Consider the following 24,591-nt stretch of genomic DNA (forward strand, 5'->3'; position numbering starts at 1 on the left):
CAACTGCTTTGTCTTTAGTTTAAAATCTTATAATCTTGCACTCAAGACATGGTCTAACTGGTGCAGTCGTAAAACAAATAAATTTGTTAGACTATAGAGCGTGAGAATACAAGATCTAGTAGAAATAAATTAATGGCGACAGTCGACCATTCATCACAGTTCACGAGGTTTAAGTAAAGAACAACGAAGAGAAAGCAGGGTTTAGAAACAAGTAACAGAAAATATAACATGAGGAAGTGGTGGAGAGGATTCAAATGTGAGCGACTATCTGGAATGTTCCCTATGAGGATAGGTTGAGGGTGTGTGAATTGCAGAAGTTGGTTGACAGGAGAAAAAGAGGGCATATGATAGAAACATTTTAGTTGCTTAAAAGATTTTATAGGATAGATGTAGGAGAAATGTTTTAGCACTTGGATAGAGGGATCAGAACAAGAGATCATCCTTGGAAGTTGAATAAAGGTGTGGTTAGTAGGGATGTGATGTGAGAACTAGATTTTTTGCTTGGAGAGTTGTGAATGAGTGGAATAGGCTGCCAGAGTCAGCTGTGAGTGCTTTGTCTGTTAATGGGTTCAAGGAGAGGTATGATAGATTGGATCTCCAACGATGAGTCTTCTGACTCCATGTAGGTGCCCGTATAATAATAATAATTTTAAAATAATGAAAGAAGGAAAAGAATGGCACTCGTTTTATGACTTTTAAGACTCATGATTGCCATTCTTTCCCGTCTTAGATAATCAATAGCTCTATGGATTATCTAAGTATATTTACACTGTGAAAAGTGTAGTGTAAAAAGATGGCTATAGTAGTGTTATGTTGTAAGCATGCAAGTTGTCTTCAGTGGCATGGAGCTGTTATTCCACAAGGCACACTCACTAGGAATCAAGGAAATTTGCACGTATTTGCTATCTTTTCACTATTAAACAATATGAATAAAACACACAGACATAGATATCTGCAAGTTGTTGTGGGAGATTAAGATTCTAATCTCTACTGTTAACTTTGGTGATTCTCCTTTAAATGAATCCATAGTTGATCATAATGCTAACAGAGCGAGTGACTCCACTGTATTCCACAGGTCAAAATTCATCACGTGCATGAACATGTGTGTCAATTTGCATTTGCCATTCACAGAAGGATAACTCAGTAGTATGTTAGCATGCAATTTTTAGCACAGAACATGTCTTGAACACAAGTTCATGTCTTTATTACTCAAAAGCTTGAGCACTATCTCATAATAGGAATTACCCCTTGCACAAAGACAAAAGTACCAGTAATATCTCTCTGGATTATCTAAGTATATGTACATTGTGAAAAGTGTAGTGTAAAAAGATGGCTATAGTAGTCTTATATTGTAAGCATTCAAGTTGTCTTCAGTGGCATGGAGCTGTTATTCCACAAAGCACACTCACTTGGAATCAAGGATTAATCCTATAAGATATTTGGAAATTGCTTCTCAGATCTTTCCCTACGCCAGACTTCAACTTTTCAGCTAACTATCTGTACATAATTCTGAACAATAGCTGAATGTTACTGCAAGATTTGTTTTAGAAATTTTATAGTTTATGTTGCCTTTATTGCATTTATTTTTATGTATTCTTTACCCAGAAGAAGACACAAGTTTAGGTGGGAAAACTAGTAAGTTTCATTATCTTTGTAGTTATTCATGACTAAATAAAATCCAGTTTTTCTAATAATAACTGATACTGTAATAATTTATACAGTATTATGTATATAATGTACTGTAATAATAATGTACAGCCTTGTACATTTAACATCCAACTTGTGGATGCTAAATGTACAATGTTTCTCAATGTTCTTACTGATATTTTTTGAATGCACGAACAGAGAATGTATTACATACATACATAGCTCATGGCAAAAACATGATGTTAAAGAAGAGAATCATGATGTCATTATATATTAACAGTGTTGAAGAATTTAAAATATTTTAAGTTAAAAACTTTGAAGGAAAACATAGATCTAATCCAAGGAGTTGGAAAATTAAAATAAGATTTAAAAACAAAAGTCTTAATATGTTATAATAAGGAAAAAAAAACCATATCATTATAAATTCAGATCTAAGTTCGTAATCCAGGTCACAGCTTCAGGAGCCGCTTGTAAAAACTCATTCCAGTCATTCTGATAAGCATGGAAGGTGCATTCTTTTACAATGTCGCATAGTCTGTCGTGGAGCACCACAGTCACATTCTGGAGATGTTTGTCTGTTCCATTTATAGAGAGTATCTCCACATAGGCCATAGTTTGTCCGAACCCTATTTAGTACTGTCCAGGTTTTGCAAGGTAGATCTGATCATGTAATGATTTGATCATCTTTAAAGATGTTATGGAAATGTTCATTCGTATTTTCCCTTAAATGTTTCCCCCCACTTTGATAAAGGATTAAAATTATTTAGCACTAGTTCTGCTGCTCGTAGATGGATGGCGAGATTTCGATCTATTGACGTTAAGAGTTGAGAGATCCTGATGAATAGGTAGGTTTGGATTACCAGCAATTTTTTGAAATTCACGGAGTAAAGAATTCAATCTACGTAGTTCTGCAAGAATAATGCCTGCTAAAAGAGGTAACCAATATGTTGGAGTCGATCTAATAGAGCCTGTAATTAATCTTAAGGTATTATTCAATTGAGAATTGATAATCCTTGTGTGAGGGCTATGCACAATATTCAGCACTCGAGAATACCAAAGCAAGAGCTGTTGTCCGAAGAGTAGAGGCTCTTGAACCCCAGGTAGGGCTACAGTGTATGATATTATTATGTGTCCTTAGTTTGTATGCCAAGTTTGAAAGATATTGCCTGAAAGTAAGAGAACGGTCAAGTGTGACTCCCAAGTATTTAGGGAATTTATTATATGGAAGTATGGTGTTGTTCAATTCAATTTTTAGTTTTACATTTGCCAAGTTATTATTTAGATGAAAACAAGATATTATTTGCTCCTATTTAAACTGAGTCTCCATATTTTAAAATATTCATTCAGAATAGTTAAGTCAGCTTTCAGAATTTCTTCTGTGCGACTTATGCATTTATGCTGTGTAGTTATTGCTATATCGTCGGCATAACAAATTTCCTTGATGTAGTGACGGGAAGATAAGATCAGATATATATAGATTGAATAATAACGGAGATAAAACAGATCCCTGTGGCAATCCATTATTTAACTTCCTTTTGCTGCTAGTTTTATTACCTATAGCCACTATAAATCTTCTATCTCTTAGCATATTGTTAATAATATGGACTATTGTTTTACATGGGATAATTTTATACAATTTATATAGAAGGCCTTGTCTCCAAACAGCATTGAAGGCTGTTGATAAATAAATAAATGCTGCTGATGTTTTAAACCTTTATGAAAATCAGCTTCTATGTGAGTTACTAAAGATAGAACCTGGTCACAACACCCACGATTTGGTCTGAAGGTAATAAAACTAGTAGCGAAAAGAAGTTAAATAATGGATTGCCACAGGGATCTGTTTTACCTCCGTTATTATTCGATCTGTATATATCTGATCTAATCTTCCTGTCACTACATCAAGGAAATTTTGTTATGCTGACGATATACTTGTTCTATTGGGATATGTTTAAAAATTGTGGAGCTTATTCTATTATAAATAAATCTTTCAAAGAGTTTATAACAATAACCAAGGAGAGTAATAGGTCGGTAACTTTCCGGTTTATGATTAGGCTTACCAGGCTTTAAAAGTGAAAGTATTTTTGCTTTTTTAAAAACAGTCGGAAGTTTACTGAACAGAGATTATTTTATAAGAATAATCATGATTCCAAGATGATCCCTGCACTTCAGTGTAAAAACAAACAAACAAAAGTATCTCAAATTAGTTATGTAAAAAAGCTTGAAAAGGAAAATTGCCTTTTTTGTAAAAAGAAAAAAAAATAACCAGTGTATACGGAAAACAACACATGCTGAGTCAGAAAAAAAAAAAAAAACTTGAAAGTACAACAAAAATTACTAAAATAACAAGCCTAAAAATCTTCATTCTGACTAAAGTAAGCCCATAATTATATTATTATGTGAAAGAAACAAGTATACCAAAAAATCACTTACGCTATATCCACTTTTTTACTTGCATTTGGTTTCAACTCAAATCCATGACAATTCAAAACGCGGAACCCAAATCCTTCACAAGGAAATCCATTAATGTCAAAACCACTCACATAAACAGGGAGTTCACCAGTGTTCCTAGCCGTAAAGGCCCTTCTGACTGTGAAATTAGGTTGCATAAACTTGCTATTACGAGCACCTGAGAAGATAAAATTTATACTCATATATTATCATTTCATTAATAGCAAGTGGGAAAAAATTAATTATTCATCCCCAGAAATAAGCAAAGTGGTAAAATGTTTTACCCCTGCAAATGTCTTATTAATGCAGATCCCATTATGGTGAGAAATACAAAATCCATTTAATATTTTTCTAGGCAAGCAAACTAAATAAAATAACTAATGCTTATATAGATGACCAAAGGAGAGGGATAGGAACCTCTGATAATAATCAAAGAGAATGAAGGTCCTCATACTCACAAGTTCAACAATGCAAGCACATATATTATTGCAAAGTGCATATTAATAAATACAATATAGTTTATATATTTATAAACTATATTGTATTTATATGTATATATATTGTATTTATATATATATAGTTTATATCACTATCTACAGTGTACAATTTTGTTTTTCATTTCATGCTGAGAAAATTATTAACCTAACAATTTTACGTAGAATGGAGATAGCCATGCTAAATGTCAAAATGCAAAACAAAACAAAAGTGTTAGATATAGGGAAAGAGATTTTAAAATGAAAATAGAGATGGGAAGGACATATTGCATGGATGAAAAGTGATAAATGATGGCAGAATGTCTATACTGGAAAGCCTTTGAAAGAGCAAGCTGGAGACAAATAGAGCAGGCCTATAACCAAAAATGATTATAATATGGGATAACAGGTTGCAATTAAGGCAGTGTGTAAAAATGACATCAAAAATCTATCAGAACATTAGAGTACTGTCAAAAGCAAAGGTTAATGATGATGCTAGTGATAAGAACCTTTGCCCTACTGAACAGAAACATTATAACATCAATGAAGGTAAACAAAATGACTTGACATGAAATTTCTAGGTTGTGAGACAGCAATCAAAAAACAGAAAAGTAAAGATGGCAATGCATGTTCAAAGAAATGATTCATTTAGCAATAGATGCATGTAAAGGGATTAAGGATTGCTGAAAGAAGCAAGGAGAGGGAGAGAGAGAGAGAAGAGAACTATTAGTTTGTTGCTAAGATACGACAGTACTGAGTTACAAAGGAGGGCTTCAAAACCAGTGACTTGAGGCACAGGATGTGCAGAAAAAATGGGTGTTATGTTTTGAGTGTATAAGTCTGATGGTAGGAGTTGTATAAGAAGTATGGTCTGCACTTGAATGGATTTGAATCAGATGTAGAAAAAAAAGATATCATGGACAGAAAAAATAACCAACGAAGATGTCTTAAAATCCACTGGCAAAGCCAAAGATCTCATACAAACAATCAAGAAACAAAAAACATCATATCTTGGCCATATTATGAGAAATGGCAAATATCAGCTTCTACAAACAATTTTGTTAGGAAGAATTGATGGCAAAGGAGCTAGAGGAAGAAAAAGAATATCTTGGTTTGACAACATCAAGATGTGGACAGGAAAGAGCAGCATACAACTGCTCAGATCAACACAAGAACATAGTTGATTCACCAAGATGGTTGCTGACCTTCGATAGAAGATGGCACCATAAAAAGAAGAAGAGAAATTATTTATTGGAGTGATATGTCATGCAGAGAGTTAGGGAAAATAGATCATAATGAGAGGAATGGTGAAAATGTGTGTTTAAATGCAGTAAGGTATACAAATATGATAATAATATGAATATCAGTGGCACAGGGTTATGAGTCTGCTGAATGGGCAATTATGGGCAAACCGATAAGTCAGTCTCACTACGTCTTGAAGAGCATCAACGTGATATCTCTTACAGCAGAACCCGTGCAAGCGCCCTCTCCAGTCATGTCCTTTTCTCTGCCAACTCTAATTTAGAAGAGTGTCAACACCAGATAGACTGGCATCTTACTACTAATATCCATAAATGCACTGACGAACTAGAAAGATACATCTTAAAATCAAAAGTAATAGTTCTGAACCCCTCACACATGAACAGCAATTTAAGTTATACCAAATAGTTACCTGACTCACACAGCGCAGTAATTCAGTTCTGGCGCTCTCGAGATAGTTACCACTCACTAACACCTCACGCTAGACCTGCCATGCAGACGCCAGTTCAAATTTGACTGTTGTTATTCCTAACTTGTTAATATGAGAAGTCCATGTTTTTATCTTACTATTTTTCCAGTTTGTGATAATTTGTACACCTGAAGAAGCCAGCATTCTGATGAAACTAGTTGTGTTTTAATTAAAGTTTTTATCTTACTTCATCTCGGTTTTTCTTAGTCAGTAAAATTATGATTTAAAATGTCTACAATCCAAGTAAATACCAGTTACAATATATATATATATATATATATATTCCAGACCTAGTGGTATGATAGCTACCACTAGGTTTGGAAGTTTTGAGGTGGGTGTGGGGAAAGGAAAGATAAGTAGCTTAACTGATCAAGCAGACTACAGATATAGATACAGTAATCTACTGTTTATCTAACTTTCAAAACAATAACTCTTCAATTAACCAACTGTTGATGTCAACCAACTTTTCTGTAGAGCACCATGTAATAGTACTTCAATTATCCAAACTTAACATTCTGATAATTGAAGGGTTGCATAAATGGTAAATTGCTGTATATGAAAAAGTCAGGAAATAACTTATTATGGCTACACAAAAATACAAGAAGCAAGAAAGAAGAGATTGAGTTTATTGCTTACTGCTAATGATATGAGTTTAGTTAGGATATGATAAGTCATATCCTAACTCATATCCTATCGTATTAGGATATGATAAAGTGGATAAACTCATGAGAGCAATAAATGTTCCATATAATAGCATGTTTGAGACTATTTGGTGTAAAGTGGAAGCTAACAGGATGAAATGATAAGTATGCCCTGATAAGTATACTAAATGAGTAATTATTATGGGTGACTTACATTATCCAAATATTGATTAGGTAGTAGAGAAGACTCACGATAAGAATCAAAGAAAATGTACTGAGCTGTTGTGAGGCAACTTCTCCAAGTAGCATGTGGAAGAAGGAACTCAAGTTCAAATAGTGTTAAATTTAATCACAGTCTAACAGATAAGCTTATTCATGTTGACAGTTATTCATGACTATTTTTAATAGTATTAACAACACCAAGCAACTATTTTATAAAAAGATGTTTTAGTAACTTGCTTATATTTTGCTGAATTTCAAATCAGCATCATCAGAGCACAACACAGCATGTATATGTGACAGTGAGTAAGTCAAACAATACAATTGTAATGGAATAAGTTACTAATGGTATCTTAGAGTATAAACACAAATGAGATTTTATAGCTCATGTTGGGTATGTGGGGATCAGTTTACCCCTAGAAATGGATCATATTGTCAGGAACCATTTCTTCCATCTTTTCCAATGGCAAATGTGTGAATATTTACTGGGAGTGCATCTTCAGTGAATATGTTCAAAAAAAGATATTATGGGTATTTGAACACTGTGTGATCTGAGATCCACCTTAGTTCTTGACTCCTTGGAGAAAGCTGTATGTCTCAGGTGGAAAACCACCACCCTGCTTACTGGAGACCTGAAGAGAGTTGAAAAAGTTCCATGTTTGGTCTCTAAGAGCAGGGTTTTCTGGACTTTTTCTTCTTATTGTGCTATCTTCTATCGAAGGTCAGCGACCATCTTGGCGAACAAACTGCGCTCTTGTGCTAATCTGAGCAGTTGTGCACTGCTCTTTCCTGTCCACGTCTTGATGTTGTCAAACCATGATATTCTTTTTCTTCCTCTAGTTCCTTTGCCACCAATTCTTCCTATCAAAATAGTTTGTAGAAGTTGGCATTTGCTGTTTCTCATGATGTGGCCAAGATATGATGTTTTTCGTTTCTTGATTATTTGTACAAGATGTTTAGCTTTGCCAATGGATTTTAAGACATCTTCATTGGTAATTTTTTCTGTCCATGATATCTTTAGCATTCTTCTGTATAGCCACATCTCAAAGGCTTCGATTTTCTTGATGGTTGTCACCTTCAATGTCCATGTTTCAACTCCATAGAGCAGAATACACCACACGTAGCATTTCAGCATTCGGCATCTGACTTCCATGTTTAGGTCTTTATTGCAGAATAGTGTTCTCATTTTCATGAAGGACTGCCGTACAACTTCAATCCTTGTCTTTATATCTATTTCTGGATCCTCCCGTTCATTAAGCCAGCAACCAAGATATTTATATCTTGACACTTGATCAATATTTTTCCCATTGAGTGTCAGTTTCATTGATGAGGCTGGATGTTTGCTGATGATCATGTATTTTGTCTTGTTGATGTTTATATTTATTCCCATTCTTTGGCTTTCTATGTATACTCTGTCAATGAGTTTTTGGAGATCCATAATATTATCTGCAATTAGCACGGTGTCATCTGCATATCGAAGGTTGTTAACAATCTTTCCATTTATTGTGATTCCCTCTGAACATTCTTCCAATGCTTTTTTAAAGATTACCTCTGCATATATGTTGAACAGGAGTGGTGAGAGCACACATCCTTGTCTCACTCCTCTTTTGATGTTAATATCAGTGGTGGTAATATTGTCTAATTGAACAGTAGCTGACTGATTCCAATACAGATTTGTTATTAGTCTTATGTCTTGTTCGTCTAGCCTTATTTGTTGAAGGACTTCTATTAAGTTAGTGTGTCTGACTTTGTCGAATGCTTTTTCAAAATCTATGAAACACATAAAGACAGATTTCTGTTTTTCTATGCATTTTTGTATCAATATTTGGGTACAGAAAAGGGCCTCTCTAGTACCAAAACCATTCCGAAAGCCGAATTGTGTTTCACTTAGAGTTTCTTCACTTTTTCTATAAATACGATTCTGAATTACTTTCAAAAATATTTTTAATGTTTGGCTCATTAGACTAATAAGTCGGAAGTCACCACAGGAATTTGCTTTGGGTTTCTTTGGGACAGTGATAAATGTAGATTTGAGCCAATCTGATGGAAATTCATCATCTTCATATATTTTATTAAATAGTTTTTCAAGAAGTTTGATGTTATCTGGTTCTATTAATTTTAAAAATTCTGTTTGCACACCATCTGGTCCACTGGCTTTTCCTGTTTTACTTGTTCGTATAGCATTCTCTATTTCGCATTTCATGATTGCTGGTCCTTGAATGTTATCTTTTATATTTATAGGCTTCTGTCTAGTATCATTGAAAAGTTCTGTTACATATTTTATCCAAATCTGTGCTTTATTATCTTCTTCTAGAACTATTTTTCCATTTTCGTCTCTTAGAGACACTATTTGCTTTTTCCTCAGTTTTCCAGAAATTTCGTTGATTTTCTTATACAGATTGAAATTATCATGTTTCTTCTGAAGCAGTTCAATTTCAGTACATAAATTTTTCATCCAATTTTCCTTGGCTTCTTTTATTCTGGACTAAGTACAAAAAAAATTAAAACATTTAAAAAAAAAAATAATAATAATAAAAATCAATAAAAATAGAAAAAAAATCCTTGGCCCAACCACAATATGAATGGACTATAGGTTTACAGATAAACCTTTTGTGAGTGGAAGCCACATAAAAAAATAAACTTGATTCAAAACTTGATTCACTTCCTTCCTTCCATGAAACTTTTCTTTTGAATCTGATTGATTCTCCTACACATTCATTTTCTTTTCATAAATGTATGTTTTAAATTGTTACTTTTTTTTTTCTGTTTCTAAATTAATTTGAAATCTTTGAACATCCTCATGTTCTATGATTTGGTTTGTTTTTAATTACTACTGAAGCAACACTAAGGATTATATCTGTTCATCATGTATGTTCTTCTGGCCAGGTTTTCTGTTTTGTCTGACAAGAAACTGAGTTTCTAGATTTTTCATCCATTCTGCTTCCACATAGAGCTGATTATACCAGATGAGATTTGATATTAGTTCTAACAACCAAAGAGCAAATGTGGAAAGGCCCATGAAACTCTACTCTAGAGGTACTCATGTTCTAAAAGAGAGAATTCATTGCATTGCAATAGCTCATATTCATGATTTAAATCATTAAAAAATAGTATGATATTCATATTTGGTTCTGATCCACCATCTCTAAATGATTCTGACGCTTTTACAGATACAATGAATAAGTACAACAAGCAAATTAAGAATAAAAAAAATGTGGGAAGCTTCCATTATTGAGACCACATTTTAAGGTAAATAATGAGCTTAACAAAAATAAGCAGTTATAATCCTACAAGTTTAGTAAGTCATCAGACTTACATCGTCAAGGGTACTAGCAAAAAAGTTATACACTTAAGACTAGAAACAATTAATTACACATATTAGATGTTATCAGAACTTCACAATTGATATGAGGATGGTTCCATAAGTTTCCGGCTTAAATGACTAACTTTTAGAGATGATAGAAAGAAAACAACTGTCACTTTTCAACATAATCTCCCTTTACTTCAACACACTTTTCACATCTTTGAATTAACATTTCTATGTCCTCGAAAAAATAGTCTGTACTTTTGTCTGTAAAATGGTCTAAAACTTCACTTTGCAACTCATTAGCAAATTTTCTTCAATGAAGGTCTTTCTTCAGTTTCGAGAAGAGATAGTAGGCACTGGATGCTAGATCTGGTCTGTAGGGTGGGTGTTCAATCTCCTGGAAGCCACAGTCCTTCGCTGCAGCCTTCACAACAATAGCTGTATGGATTGGAGCATTGTCATGAAGCAGGTGAACACCATGACTCAGCATTCCTCGTCTCTTCTCCTTTATGGCATTGTGCAGTTTGTGCAGGGGTGAAGCATAATAATCTGCATTCACAGTGGTATTCCTTTCCTTGAAGTCAATCAAGAGAATTCCTTGACAATTCCAAAAGATTGCTGCCCTGATCTTGGTGGACTGAGTGACTTGGCTTTTCTTAACAGTGCTTCAGCTTCACCTGGTTTGTGTTTCCTTGGCAAAGCTCTAAAATCTTGCAGGAACAGGTCACATGATGCTCTTTCTGAATTGAAGGGAGAAGTTGGGGCACCCACTTTCGTCAGGTGCAGCTTCTTGTGAATGATGTAAAAGACAGTTGTTATAAAAAGCCTCAACCTTTCTGAGATTTCTTTGTGCTTCAGCCATCTGTCATTGAACAGTTTCTCCTCAACAACAGAGAGATTTTCCTCAGTCATCGCTTCTACAGGCCGATCATCACAAGGATCATCTTCGATGCTCTCTCTCTCTCTTCCTAGGCGAAACTATTTTGCCCATTCCTTCACGGTGAAATATGAAGGAAAAGCTTCCCCATAAACACCATCCAATTGCTGTTTGATAGCAGTTGGAGAAAGCCCTTCTTTGGTGAAAAACTTTATCATAGTGTGGTATTCAATTTTTAACATTACAGTCACTTGGCATGTCATGTGTTAGTCAAACAAGTCACTCCAACTGAATGATGCAGGTAGAGATTTAAAACTGATACACTAACCTCTCCTTAGATGCTATCTGTCATGCATGGCGTTTTAAAATTGCACGAATTTTGTATGTCAGGTCGGAAACTTTTGGAAACTACCTCGTACATACAAATAAGTATCTGGAATAAAAACATTAAATTCATAACTGGCATGCATGCTGGAACACTACTAATTGTTGCTGTCATGTCTTTTGGCTTCGCACATGTGATATCCTAGGCTCGTGGCACTTAGATTTTTAATGAAAACAGACCAAACTTGTAAGATTAAGTTTCACTGTGTGGGGATCCTTAGCATTTGCTAGGCTTTCTTGAAGTTTCTTGAAAAACAATTATGATCAATATATAGCATTTTTGTTTATTGCCAAATGAAAATGCCAGAAGTGCCTTAGAAGAATGAAATATTAGAAAGGACAATATTGAAGTGCTGCTGACAAGTAAGACTAATTTGTAAAAAGAAAAGTGGTGACAGACAGGAGATTAATAATAATGCAAATCTGATCATGTGATGCTGTCATAGTAGTCTGAACACTTCTTGAGGATATACATATCAGAAACTGCTGATGATGATAAGACAACCTATGAAGAAGTGAAATGAAACAAGATGATAACCTACAGAATAAAGTTGAATGCACTGAACTGTGCAAAACAATCAGAAAATGTATCAAGGAAGAAATAAAAAAAATATTCAAGCATAAACTCATATAATAAACAACTAAAGACAACAACAGCCTCAAAAAAAAAAAAAAAAAAAAAAAAAAAAAAACCACCAATAAACAAATGGTTGCATTCAAACTATGAGATGGAAACATAACCAGAGATAGATCTAACAAAAAAACTGAAGAATTTTACTCAATATCATATCAGGATGACACAGTGAAGAATACAACTATGAAATAACTGTAGTGCTACAAATTCTATCAGAAAAAGCTATGGGAAGTAACAAAACCATGCAAAATAGAAAAGCTGCAGGAGAGAACAGAGTCATAGATGAACTTCTAAAAGCAAGGGAAATGAGCTACAAAGTCTTGGTGAAACCTTTTACCCTATATCTGATATGAAGAAAGGGTGAAGTAGAAGCTCGAACTATCAACTCATCAGTCTACTATTGATTGTTTAACAAAGTGTTCACAAAAGTCTTGGTTAATGGGCTTTGTGCAACTCTAGACCTTGCACAGCTAAAAGAAATTCCTGCTCAAAGTGCTTTTAAGCACAATGGTATATAACTTTCAAGTTATATAACAGACTGAATGATGATTTTTAGTGGAAATGAACATAACTTGTATCTTCTTCAGGTTTATCTTTAATCCAGCTGTTTTGCTAGCATTTAGAGTTTACAGATATGAGTCTAATTCATTTATCTTCAAATCTTTTCTTCCTAATCCAGAAGCGGGGATATTTCTTGTGAGCATGCTGTGAACAGTTTTTGAGATATTGTGTTACTGTCTTATGCCACTGTATTTCCCACAGTGAAGCTGTTTCAGCTAAAATAAATTGTTGTTGCATTAGTGTTGCATTTTTGCATTTTTAGACTGAATGATGTAATGAATAACAACTATTATGTCTTGGTTTCACTGAGTATGAGAAAGCCTATGATTTAGGTATTGTACCAAACTTAAAAGCACTACAAAACCAACAGGAGGAGTAGCCATATGTAAGGACAATCAAACCAGCATACACTAATGCAACAACAATTTATTTTAGCTGAAACAGCTTCACTGTGGGAAATACAGTGGCATAAGACAAAGTAACACAATATCTCAAAAACTGTTCACAGCATGCTCACAAGAAATATCCCCGCTTCTGGATTAGGAAGAAAAGATTTGAAGATAAATGAATTACTCATATCTGTAAACTCTAAATACTAGCGAAACAGCTGGATTAAAGATAAACCTGAAGAAGATACAAGTTATGTTCAGTAGCTATGTCTGACCAGCAATAATAAAAATCAATGACAATGAAAACCAAAGATGTGAACAATTACTTAGGAAAATAGATATCAATGAATCAAAATACCACAGAAGTCAAGAAACTAAAAATGATTGGGAGGAAAACATTTAAAAATTGCAGTCAATATCCAAAAGCTGATTATTATGCCTGAAAAGGAAAGTTTTTTTAACCATTGCATTCTCCTTATAGTGGCATATGGTGCAAAAACATGGACATTATCAAAAGCAAAGAAAATTCAAAAACTAAGAACAACACAATTTAGTGTGGAAAGAAGTATGTTTGATATCACTAAACTGGATCACAAAAGGAATCAGACACAAAAGGAATAAGAAATCAAACAAAAGTCTATGACATTATAGAAAGAATGAAAAATCTGAATTGACATTGGGATGGGAATATTGCTTCACGACAGACCAACAATGGATGGACAAAAGTAGTACTGGATTGGATTCCACAAGAAGAAAAATGATCACAATGCCAACCAAAATCATGATAGATTGACAAAATTCAAAAGATTTGCAGAAATGACACAGGGAAGAAAAGCCACTCACTCACAGTCTTAGATTCATCTTGGAAAGGTCTTCACCCAGCAGTAGATTACTAATGATTAATGATACAGCCATTTTTGTTTGTTTTTATGTTGCTGCGTATTAGGGATCATCCTTAAATTATGAAGCACTTTACACAGCATGGTGTGCAAAAAACACTACTGAATAACTACAACAATATATGTTATGGAATAAAAGGGTTTATTAATAAAGAAATATATATTTACACATGATATGTACATCCACAACTATTAGTGGAATCTTGGTCAAAGAATGCATTAACAGTAGATTATGTGTTCGAAATGGTCACCTTGTCTTTCAAGACAGGTTTCGTAGTGGATGCAAAGGTTCTCTGTCATCTTAGAAAACAAGAGTTGGGACATCTGCTGACATACTGTGTAATTTTATCCCTTAGTTCATCGAGGTTTGAAGGTAGGTCATGGTGGAATACCCATTCCTTCAACATATCCCAAACGAATTTTTCCTGATCACACATCACTTGATGAGTGATCAGGAAAATGTGAAGTGTAAGGAAATCCTGTGACAGAGCAATCGTATGGTTCTAGAGCTATTTATACAGATATTGTTGGAATATCTGTGCATGAAATGGAATGTTTTTTGAATGACGCATCCTATGCAAATCCTGAGTGAATGGAACCAACACATTCTTGATGTAGCATTTGCTATTCAAGGTCATGGTTACACCACCCTCTTTAAGGAAGTAAGGCTCAATTATGCCATGGCTGAAAACTGCACACCATGCAATGACCTTCTCGCTGTGAAGAGGTTTCTCTTGGACAGATTCAGGCCTTGAGAAACCTATAGGTTTGTCTGTTTACATGACCGTATAGATGAAAATGTACTTCATTCACAAACCAGACTTTATGAAGGAGGGACAGATATTCATAGACAATGGTCAGTATGCATGCACAGTATTCCCACCATGTAGTACAATCAATTGCTGTAAAACACTGACCCACTAGAATGACGTATAAAAAGACATCCAGCCTCCTTAAGGATTCACTGTAGTGACAGTCTTGGTATTCCAAGTTTTACCACTGTTTGGCATTGACTACATTTTTAAGATTGTAACACTTGCTTCAGTACACACTTAGTTCTCATTTGTGTTAGCAGTTCATGGTCTCCTTGAATGTCCTTTGCATTGTGGCAGAACACTCCAGGTACATTAGAACCTCTCAATTAACGCAACAATGACACTATTGCTTGGGGGACGCTTACAGAAATGATGAACAAACTGCTCACAAACATGTCGTAGACTTGGACCATTTGCTCTACCAACTCTGCATGAATGAAAATAATTCTTAACAATAATGCCTACTTTGGACAGACTGATCTACCAGTCTGTCCATAGTAGGCTAGAGTCTTCAAGGCATCCATTTTGGATATTTTGAAGAACACAAAAATTATATCTATGACGATCTTTATGGTAAGTCGTGACTAGCAGACCATGCCCTGAATACTCCTTCCTATCCTATCCTTCTCGTCTGTCCTAGGATGGGTTGAGTCCTCTCCTAATGAGGGTTTACTGGAGTATTAATGCAGCCAGTTTGCCACTCCTCTGCTGCATCCCCTAAGGGCAATATTTATGACTGTAATTCGTGTGTGTTCATGGGGCCAGTTTGCCTACTTGAAGGAATGAAAATAAATACTCCTTCACATAGGATTAAATGGAAGAAGATGCCAGTTTTACACAGAAGTCACTATAGGTCTAAAACAGCGCTTCCCAAACTGTGGGCCGCGGCCTCCTTGGGGGCTGTAGGTTTTGTTGAGGGGGCCGTGAAATAATGAAAACAAATTTAAAATGTTTTAAGAATAAGTAGATTTTTTTTTATTTTAAAAGAAACGTATTTAACTTTTATTCTTTATTATTTCTTTTTTGTTATTTTTTATATTTTAATGGAAAAATTCACACATCTGTGTTGGTTCACAAACTTTACTTCCTGTGTATTTCGGTGCTTAATGAATATTAGTAAATATTGCTTATTCATATGTTTCATTTCAAAGCAGTGGTTAATTGTATTTACTTCGAATGCTCTCCAGGGAAGTTCCAAATCTTCCTGCACTCGCTTTATATCACTGTCATCCGAGCTAGTTTTCTGTTACCAATAAAAGTTTCGCATATACTTCACACATGAAAAAAAGCTTAAACAAGTTCATGTGGGGAGATAGTAACTCGCTTGCAGTGGTAAACAACACACCCTCCCTAACAGCCACTATACTGCAGAGGCAATAAAAACAAGTACTTTTATTATGCCAGTGAATAAGGTATGAGGAGTCCGTGTAATATATTTCTCAACAAATAGTGCAATTAGAGACAACTAGGATAAAAACACACTAATTAATGAATCACATGTCCCCTCATACAGAAACTATGCTGCTGTTAAATTGTGATTGAAACTATGTTGTGTAATTTATTTTTTTCATTCACATTTAACATTGCTTACTATATATATTAATCATGATTTGTATAAAAATTATTTATTGTTCCTTAGTTAAGGATTACTATTTAAATATTTATTCTGAACTTAACCTACTATTAATTTATTAAATAATAATATGTGTAGAAATTTAAGATAACTAAAAAAATATATATAAAGTAACGAAAAGTGTTATTATAAATAATTGTATACGTAATGAAAAAGCTGATTAAGTAGCTCAAATATTCTGTTTATTCTTATTTGTAAAAATTTAACGTTATGTAATCACTTATGTAGTAGTAGAGCGTTGTATTACATTAGCGAAATGTTTGCGTTCATTGGTTGTCATGGAGACGCATGAAATAAACAAGCACGCGTCGAAGAGTGCGTGACCTTGGAACGAGAAGGAGAAAAGAGGGCAATAAGAAATTTATTGGAGAGAAAAGGGGGAAGTTTTTGCGGAGCCTGAAGGAAGGTAGGATACAAGCAAAAAAGTGAAAGAAAATTATAAATTCTTTAGGGCAGAAATTCATGAGAAGAGTGTTTGAAGTGAGCAAAAACGTAGTGAATCATATACTCAGCTGCAAGTGAAATCAGCTGTTGTAGAGGAAAATTTATGTCGTAATTGGATAAATAAAGAACTGGACATTCAATGGGAAATTCTGATTAGTTCCAGTTAGTCTAGGATTACGTCTTAATTCTATGTTGCCCTGAGAAGAATTATAATGAATTTAACTAGTTGCAGAAAAGTAAACAAGGAAGGATATCAGTACCTTATTGCTGTTGTTTAGAGTAGTGAAGCGCGATTAACAGTAGTTCAGTTAAAGCGTCGGAGAATTTTATTTAATGTGTTCCGCTAGCTCAAATAAGTTAATTCATAAGTGTGCTCGCAATAAACTGATGTATTGAAGATTGTATCTGGTAAGAGTAGTCATACATGTTTATTTATTCTAACATTAACCATAGTGTATCTTCGAAGTTCAAGGTCCGAAATAAGATTGCTTGGAATATTGTCTACCTTGATTAGTGCCTGCTGTGAATTTAAACATTAGGTACAACTGATAGATATGTGCAGACTGATCAAATGAGAAGTTTTGTTTTATTAACTTGAGTTAAGAAGACTTGTAATTTTGAAGCTGTGAGTTGTATGTTAAAGTTTAGAACATTGAATTGTAATGAGTGACTTAGCAAGATGTATTAAGTTATTTGTATTGTTTCATTTAAAAGTAGATTTCTTGTATTTGTTATATATCATATATTAAATGTTTTATTTTGTTAATCTAAATATTGTGTTTGCCTGAATTCCAAATTTTATTGCACCATTCATAAAAAATTCGAATCTTGCGGGTGCCCCAAGTAGAATAGTAAATAATTCGGCCTAAATGAGAAGACTGCTAACTTAATTAAGAATTGATCCTACTGTTTTATATAGACTAATCTAAAAATAGGGTGGCGCAGTATAATTATAAATTTCCCTACTTTTGGATCGGTGATCAATTTGCAATTAGTTGTTTTATTAATAAGAGTGACTTGAAACAAGATGGCAGATTAGAACACAACACGAAAATAGAACGTCACGACACTGCATAGACTGAAACAAAACCATATGTTGCACCGCCAAACACAGTATCTAACTAAAAACTATTGTTATTAATTAGATGTGTGTGAGTTCGATTTCCCAAGGCAGCAATAAAATTCAACCGAATGTGTTAAATTCGTAAAAGTGTTAAAACTAAGTAATATATATATATATATAATGAATGTTATGGCAGTTTCACATATGGAATTCGGTTGAAGAGAGTTAGCATTTCAACTCAATTGTCAGCTATGCTTTTATCTTTCGGTTGCGCGATCTTTTGTTAATACCACACCAATTATATGCACGTTTCAATAACCTGCCTTTGCTGTCCGTTTCGCGTTAGACTTAATTTCCGTAAAGGGAGAAAAGTCACAAAAGAGAAAAATGTTCCTGGTCCGGGGATTCCCTTATTCAGGTAATATTCACTAATTTCATGTTATCAGTCTGAGGTGTGCCAGTATCGGTAAGTGGTGATATTATTTGATCTATTCTATGTTAAAAAATTTAACCCTGAGATGGATAAGTGGCTGATAAAAAAAATAAAAAAAAAATTCCCACGAACAATCAGAAGAAGCAGAAAGAGACGCAAAAAAAAAAAGGACAGTATTTCATATTTTACCAGAACAGCCCGCATTGTCTTCAGAACCAAACGGTAAGAGACAAAAAATGTAATATATGCATTTGATTTTTGCAATATTCGCTGTGTATGTATTGAATATAAATACAATAAATATTATAATAATATATGTCTCTATTATGATTTTTTTTCGAGGGGGGGGGGGGGCGTGAAATATTTTAATATTTGTAAAGGGGGCCCTGACATCCAGAAGTTTGGGAAGCACTGGTCTAAAAGACTAGTTTTAGAATCAGCATCTGCTATGAAGTACTCCTCACAACCTAAACAAGTATGGTTGCATTAATTTACCAAAGATCTGGGAGACAGTCATTATGACACCAGATGGCCTGACTTCTGCAAATTAACTTTACAGTTAACCAGCCAATAGAGGGCACCTTGTTAAGTCATTAGTTCTGTGTCAGTTACAAACTGAATTCTTTCTAATGTTTCAGTGTATTGCTGGTGTGCTCGTCACAGTTATAATAACTCATCACATGTCTCATCACAAATTATTTGTGCTGTAATGATGCTGGATAGAAAACCATTGAAATATTAGTAAGTTCAATATTTTTTTTTTTTTTTCATCTCTTGGTGTTGTTAATACTGTGAAGCACTAATATAAATCATCATAATGTGTTTCCTGAGAAGTGGCACCTCCAGCATTTCAAGGAAAACTGGACATTTTCCTTGAAAGTTCCTACTGCATACACATGGCACTAATGTGGTATAAGTACTTCTTGTATCTTGGGACTAACAAAACACTCAGTGCAAAGCCAGTTGCTGAGCAAATGCATACATCACACTACCTGGAAACACTACAATGAATGCAAAACTAATTTAATGTAAAAACTTGAAGTCATTTTATCTTTTCAGTGCTCTTTGAGTACTGAAACGATGAGTTCAAATCTAGCATGTAAGTAACCTTTATAAGGTCTTTTCAAATTAAGGTGAGGCAGTAAGGTTTATCCTCCTGTAAATGCAGGTTTTTCTCTCCATAAGAGATAAATTAGTGATCACATGCAAGTGACAGACATAATACATATGGTCATAGTCTTCACTGTCTTGTAATCTTGTAAACCTCGGAACATTAGTGCTGTGGATGGCCTAGAGTTTAGACAATCTGAAAATCCTTCTCTAGAGATCAAATATGGAACTTCATCAACCCATTTCCAAGCATATAATAAGCCAGTGTTGTGACGAAATTCACTTACCATCTTAGAACCCACAGAATGCTGGGTGAAGAAGTGATTCTATTGAATTGGTCAACTAGGCTGCCAAATCATCACTATTATGATTATAACTGACCTTATAATTAAATAATAATTAAAGAATGTTAATATTATAATACAGCATTTCTATTAATTTTGACTTAATTTTACTTACCATCACAGTCTTTAAGGTGTTTCTCAGTAAGTTCAAACATGAGGGATGAATCGGTTCCTGGACTTTTATTACCAAATTTTATTTGCCCATGTCCTCCTTGTCCTTGAACTATTAAAGCATCCATTACTGTCAAATTATTCCTATTAAAAATAAAGGAAATTTATACACATCTTCATAGAGATATTAAAAAAACGATTACAGTAAAATATACACAGAACTAATCCAAAGTTCATTTATAAAGAGACAAAAATATTAACTGGCAAACACAAACCTGAGCGAACATAAGAGTGCATGAACACACACACACACACACACACACGAGAGAAAGAAATGGCTGGTGTTGAACAGTGAGCTAATATTTGTTATATTTGTGGTGACAAGAAAAATGTAATTTAAAAATTATCGGCTGAATGTTTCAACCTTCATGATAAGGTAATATGCAAACATCAGTGAAACCACTTGTGAATGAATATCTTCTAAAATTAACTTACTGGCAACTCTGGAGATAGCTGATTAGACAGATGAGTTACCAGCATGTCTTTCATCCTTCCATAAAAGAGATATCCTTCTAGGAGGTTCTAATGGCTGAGTGAAATTAGACATGTTTTTCTTAGTTTTCTTTTCTCAGTTTTTATAAGGCACTGCACAGTTTCAAAATGAGAATCTGCAGATGAACTTTTTTCCATTTTGACTGAGCTAAAGGAAGAAATTCCAGCTGTTTATGTTGATGTTAAACTTTTAGTTTGTATTTATTCTGAAAGTCTACTTTTACTCTCTGTTGTCTTTTGGTACTCTTTCAGTTTAATATCATATTACGACTATAACATGCGCGCGCGCACACACACAGCAGTATTCACTGGTTTCAGTGATACATATATTATCACACAATCAAATTCTGCAAAGGACAATAAGGTGACCTGGTCAGCTATTTACCATAGTTATCTCTGAGATAGAGTAGATGGCTTCTCATGTAGAGTAGCTATTATGGAGAAATGATCACCCACATAAGTTATGCATTCTCCATTTAAGCAGTGAAAAGGGGAGAATGTGTGTGTGTGTGTGAGAGAGAGCTGATTGCTAAGTGAATGGCAGTGAATATTCAAGAAGAAAGTGCTGCTTCTGTTTAAAAAGATAGATAATGGAATATGCTTCACCCATTTGGATGCAAATATCACAAACCAGTTTAGACAAGCTTATAAAAATTCAAAAAAATGCAGCTAGAATCATATGTGGACTAAGGAATATAACTTCTTCTGGAAAAATAGCAGAATTCGAATCCAATCTTGTTCCTTTAAAAATTAGGTGGCAAGAAAATCTTACTAAATTTGTAGAAAAAAGAGCCAAGCTTGCACATCATAGAACAAGTGAAGTTTTTAAAAAGTGGCAACCAACAAACAGAAAAAAGAAAAAAAATCAACAATGCATGAAATCATGGAAAATAAAATTCCCTTGGATTGTCCAAATAAAATAGCCAACTACCGAGAATTTCATCCAATTTTGAAATAGGGAAACATCAGAAAAAAAACCTAGAAAACCCTAAATCTTGAGATCATTAGCTCTTTCGAAAATAATGGAATATGGACCTGACTCAATAAAGATCTACATTGATAGCTCTGGGAGTGGCATATCATCTATTGCTCTCAAAATATAGAATTAAAAACAACCAACAATATAGGATGCAACTCATACTATGCAGAATTAACAGCCATTAACACAGCACTGCAACATTTGGATGAACAAAATCAAAGGAATTTATATTTTTCACAGATTCCTTAGCAGCCTTTCAAGCTATTAAGAACTGATACACTAGTCATCAAGAAATACTTAGAGATATAGCAAAAAACATAACTACATAAGGATTGCAAAATAATTTTCCAATGGATTCCATCCCATGTGGGATTAAAGGGAAATGAAACTGCAGATGAAGTAGCAAAAATGGCTGCAACATTAAGTGATACTGCAGATTTTGATCTTTTTAAAACTACTCAAAAAGAAAACATAAAAAGAATGATTCTCCAGGACATGACTCACCATTGGTATTCAGCAGAAACACCAGGAGCTACCATCAATTCCAAGTTTATCGCTGTGCCACTTACATGATCTCTCGCCTCAAGACCAATCAAGTTTAGCAATGGCATAAAAGTCTTCCCCATCTGCAAAATCTGTAACATTGAGGAAGCACTGCCAATGCATTTACTAAATTATATGAATATCTCTAAATGTGAACGTTATAACAACCCAGAAAAAGTGTTGTATAAAATACATGAATTTGACCTCTATGAAATCTGGTGTAATGATACCATGAAAAAAAAAAAAAAAAAAAAAAAGGCTAGATTATTTTGTTGAACATACATTCTACCCCCCCACCCCTCTGATTTCAGTATGAGCATTACTTCACAGAGTGCTGTGGTCATTTACCTGTTCCATTACAAATATCCATGTGTAGAGGCTGTGAGGACATCATATTGGAGGCTTAATGGATTGTATATAGCACTCAGAAAGGATTAAAACAGAATTTAATACTTCCTATATATTTCGTTTCAGTAAATGAGACAGCTTCAGGGATTACAAAAAAACTAATGTAACATCTAAAACAAATAACACACAATACTAAGCCCAACCACGTCGGTGACACTCAAGTCCTATCTAGGTGAAGTGCCCTCTAAGGGCAGTTGTACGTGGCCTGGAATGTAAAGTGGGACCTCCGGTGATAAGCGTTTCCCAAATCTTAGGAAGCTTAATGCAACCATATTAGTTGAGATTTGGTTGGTTCCTGAGAGCTGCTGCTGCTGATTCTAAGAATAGTCTCTCTTTTTTCGATTTGCTGTGGTGGAGCATGGTGGTTTTTTTCCATGAGATTCTGTGGGTTGTATCCAAGACATGGTCAGTCAAGCCTGACTGACCATAGTTGTGTTTGCAGATGTATGACTTATGTTCCTCCAGGCGGATAGTGGCCGATTTGCCTGTCTGTCCAAAGTACACCTGTTTACACGAACAGGGCACTTTATAGACTCCAGGCACTGAGAGAGGAGGGAGCTGATCTTTTGTAGAGCGGATAAGGGTAGCAAGTTTGCAGTGGGGCTTAAATGCTGTGTGTAGGTTGTATTTTTTTAAAATCTTGGCTATTTTTCTGATGTGTCACGGATGTAGGGTATGGTGAAGGCATTTCTAAACTCTTTCTGAAGATAAGACCGAGGAGAGGGGGAGGAACTGATTTTTTTTTAATACTGTGATCACTGTAGCCATTGGAGAGGAAAGTGTTGTGTATGTGGTCAAGCTCAGTTGTAAGGGTGGTTCCACTGGAACAAAGATTGTGGGCTCTCTTGGTAAGAGTTTTAGTAATGCCATATTGTTGAGCGGGGTGGTGGTGGGGAGAGTTTGTGAATGTATCTGCCTGTGTGTGTGGGTTTTCTATATACAGTGAAGGGAAGTGTATCATTGGGAAGGCGTGTAACTAAGGTGTCTAGGAAGGGTAAACAATTGTTCTTTTCCATTGTAAATTGGATTCTTGGATGTAGGCTGTTGAGGTGACTGAAGAAAGTCTAATGTGTCTGGGCCATGAGGCAAAAAAAGACCACATCGTCTACATGTCTTAGCCAGATACAAAGTTTGAGAGGGCTGAGTCTATGGATCGTTTTTCAAATTCTTCCATATAAAAATTGGTAAGAGGGGGGTGAGAGGGGAGAACCCATGGCAGTTCCCTCTAACTGCTTGTATATTTTGTTCTTCCAAGAAAAATAACCAGAATTGATGGCAAAGAAAAAGAGATCTAGGATGTCAGAAGGAAAAACGTTTTTTAAGAGTGTTGACGTATCAATTAAGGAATATTGGTAAACAATGAGGAGAAGTCAAAGCTTACTAATATATCTGTGTTATTTAAGGTTAGATTTTCTATGAGAGTTTTAAAATGGGTAGAGATTTTTATATAGGATGTGAAGAGTCCAGTGTGTGTGTGGGGGGGGGGGGGGTAAGAGAGCTGGCCAACTGTTTTGACAGCTTGTAGCAAGGTGCGTTAGTGGCATCTACTACAGGTCTTAGTGGGGAATTGGGTTTATGGATTTTTGGTAAACCGTATATTCAGCGGGGACGAAAAGATTGAGTTTTTTTGTGATTTCCGGGGGGCCAGGAAGACACTTTTTAAAGTAAATTTTTTAGTTTTTTAACTTGTGTTTTTGTGGAGTCGTGTTCTAACGGGGGTGTAGGTAGAGCGATCTCGGAGGATAATCCCCATTTTTTGATTGTATTCTGTGGTATTAAGAATGACAGTGGCATTACCCTTATCTGCTCTGGTGATGACGATACTTTTTTCTTTTCATAATTTCATGAGAGCAGTGTTGGGCGGATGATAAATTACTTTTTGGAGGCGGAGACTGGGCGAGGATGTTGGCGACGTCAAGTCTGATGTTATTTGCTATCTCTGGCACTA

At 34.7% G+C, this 24,591-nt stretch overlaps 1 protein-coding gene across 6 annotated transcripts in view; it reads right to left on the reverse strand.

Moving 5' to 3' along the window:
- The window catches only part of Tmem131 (Transmembrane protein 131), a 704,637-nt gene that overhangs the window by 158,233 nt on the left and 521,813 nt on the right, over window positions 1-24,591 (reverse strand). For all 6 annotated transcript variants that reach the window (XM_090406393.1, XM_090406392.1, XM_090406391.1 and 3 more), the window contains 2 exons: window positions 20,166-20,305; window positions 4,078-4,273 (listed from right to left, as the gene is read on the reverse strand). In XM_090406393.1, the coding sequence (XP_090262519.1) occupies window positions 4,078-4,273; window positions 20,166-20,305 (336 nt within the window). The remainder of the gene's footprint in view (window positions 1-4,077; window positions 4,274-20,165; window positions 20,306-24,591) is intronic.

The sequence above is a fragment of the Typopeltis vanoorti genome, chromosome 16 (genome assembly GCF_054136105.1).
Source record: "Typopeltis vanoorti isolate ZY-2024b chromosome 16, IOZ_Tvanoo_1.0, whole genome shotgun sequence".
In the NCBI taxonomy this organism is placed as follows: Eukaryota; Metazoa; Arthropoda; class Arachnida; order Uropygi; family Thelyphonidae; genus Typopeltis; species Typopeltis vanoorti.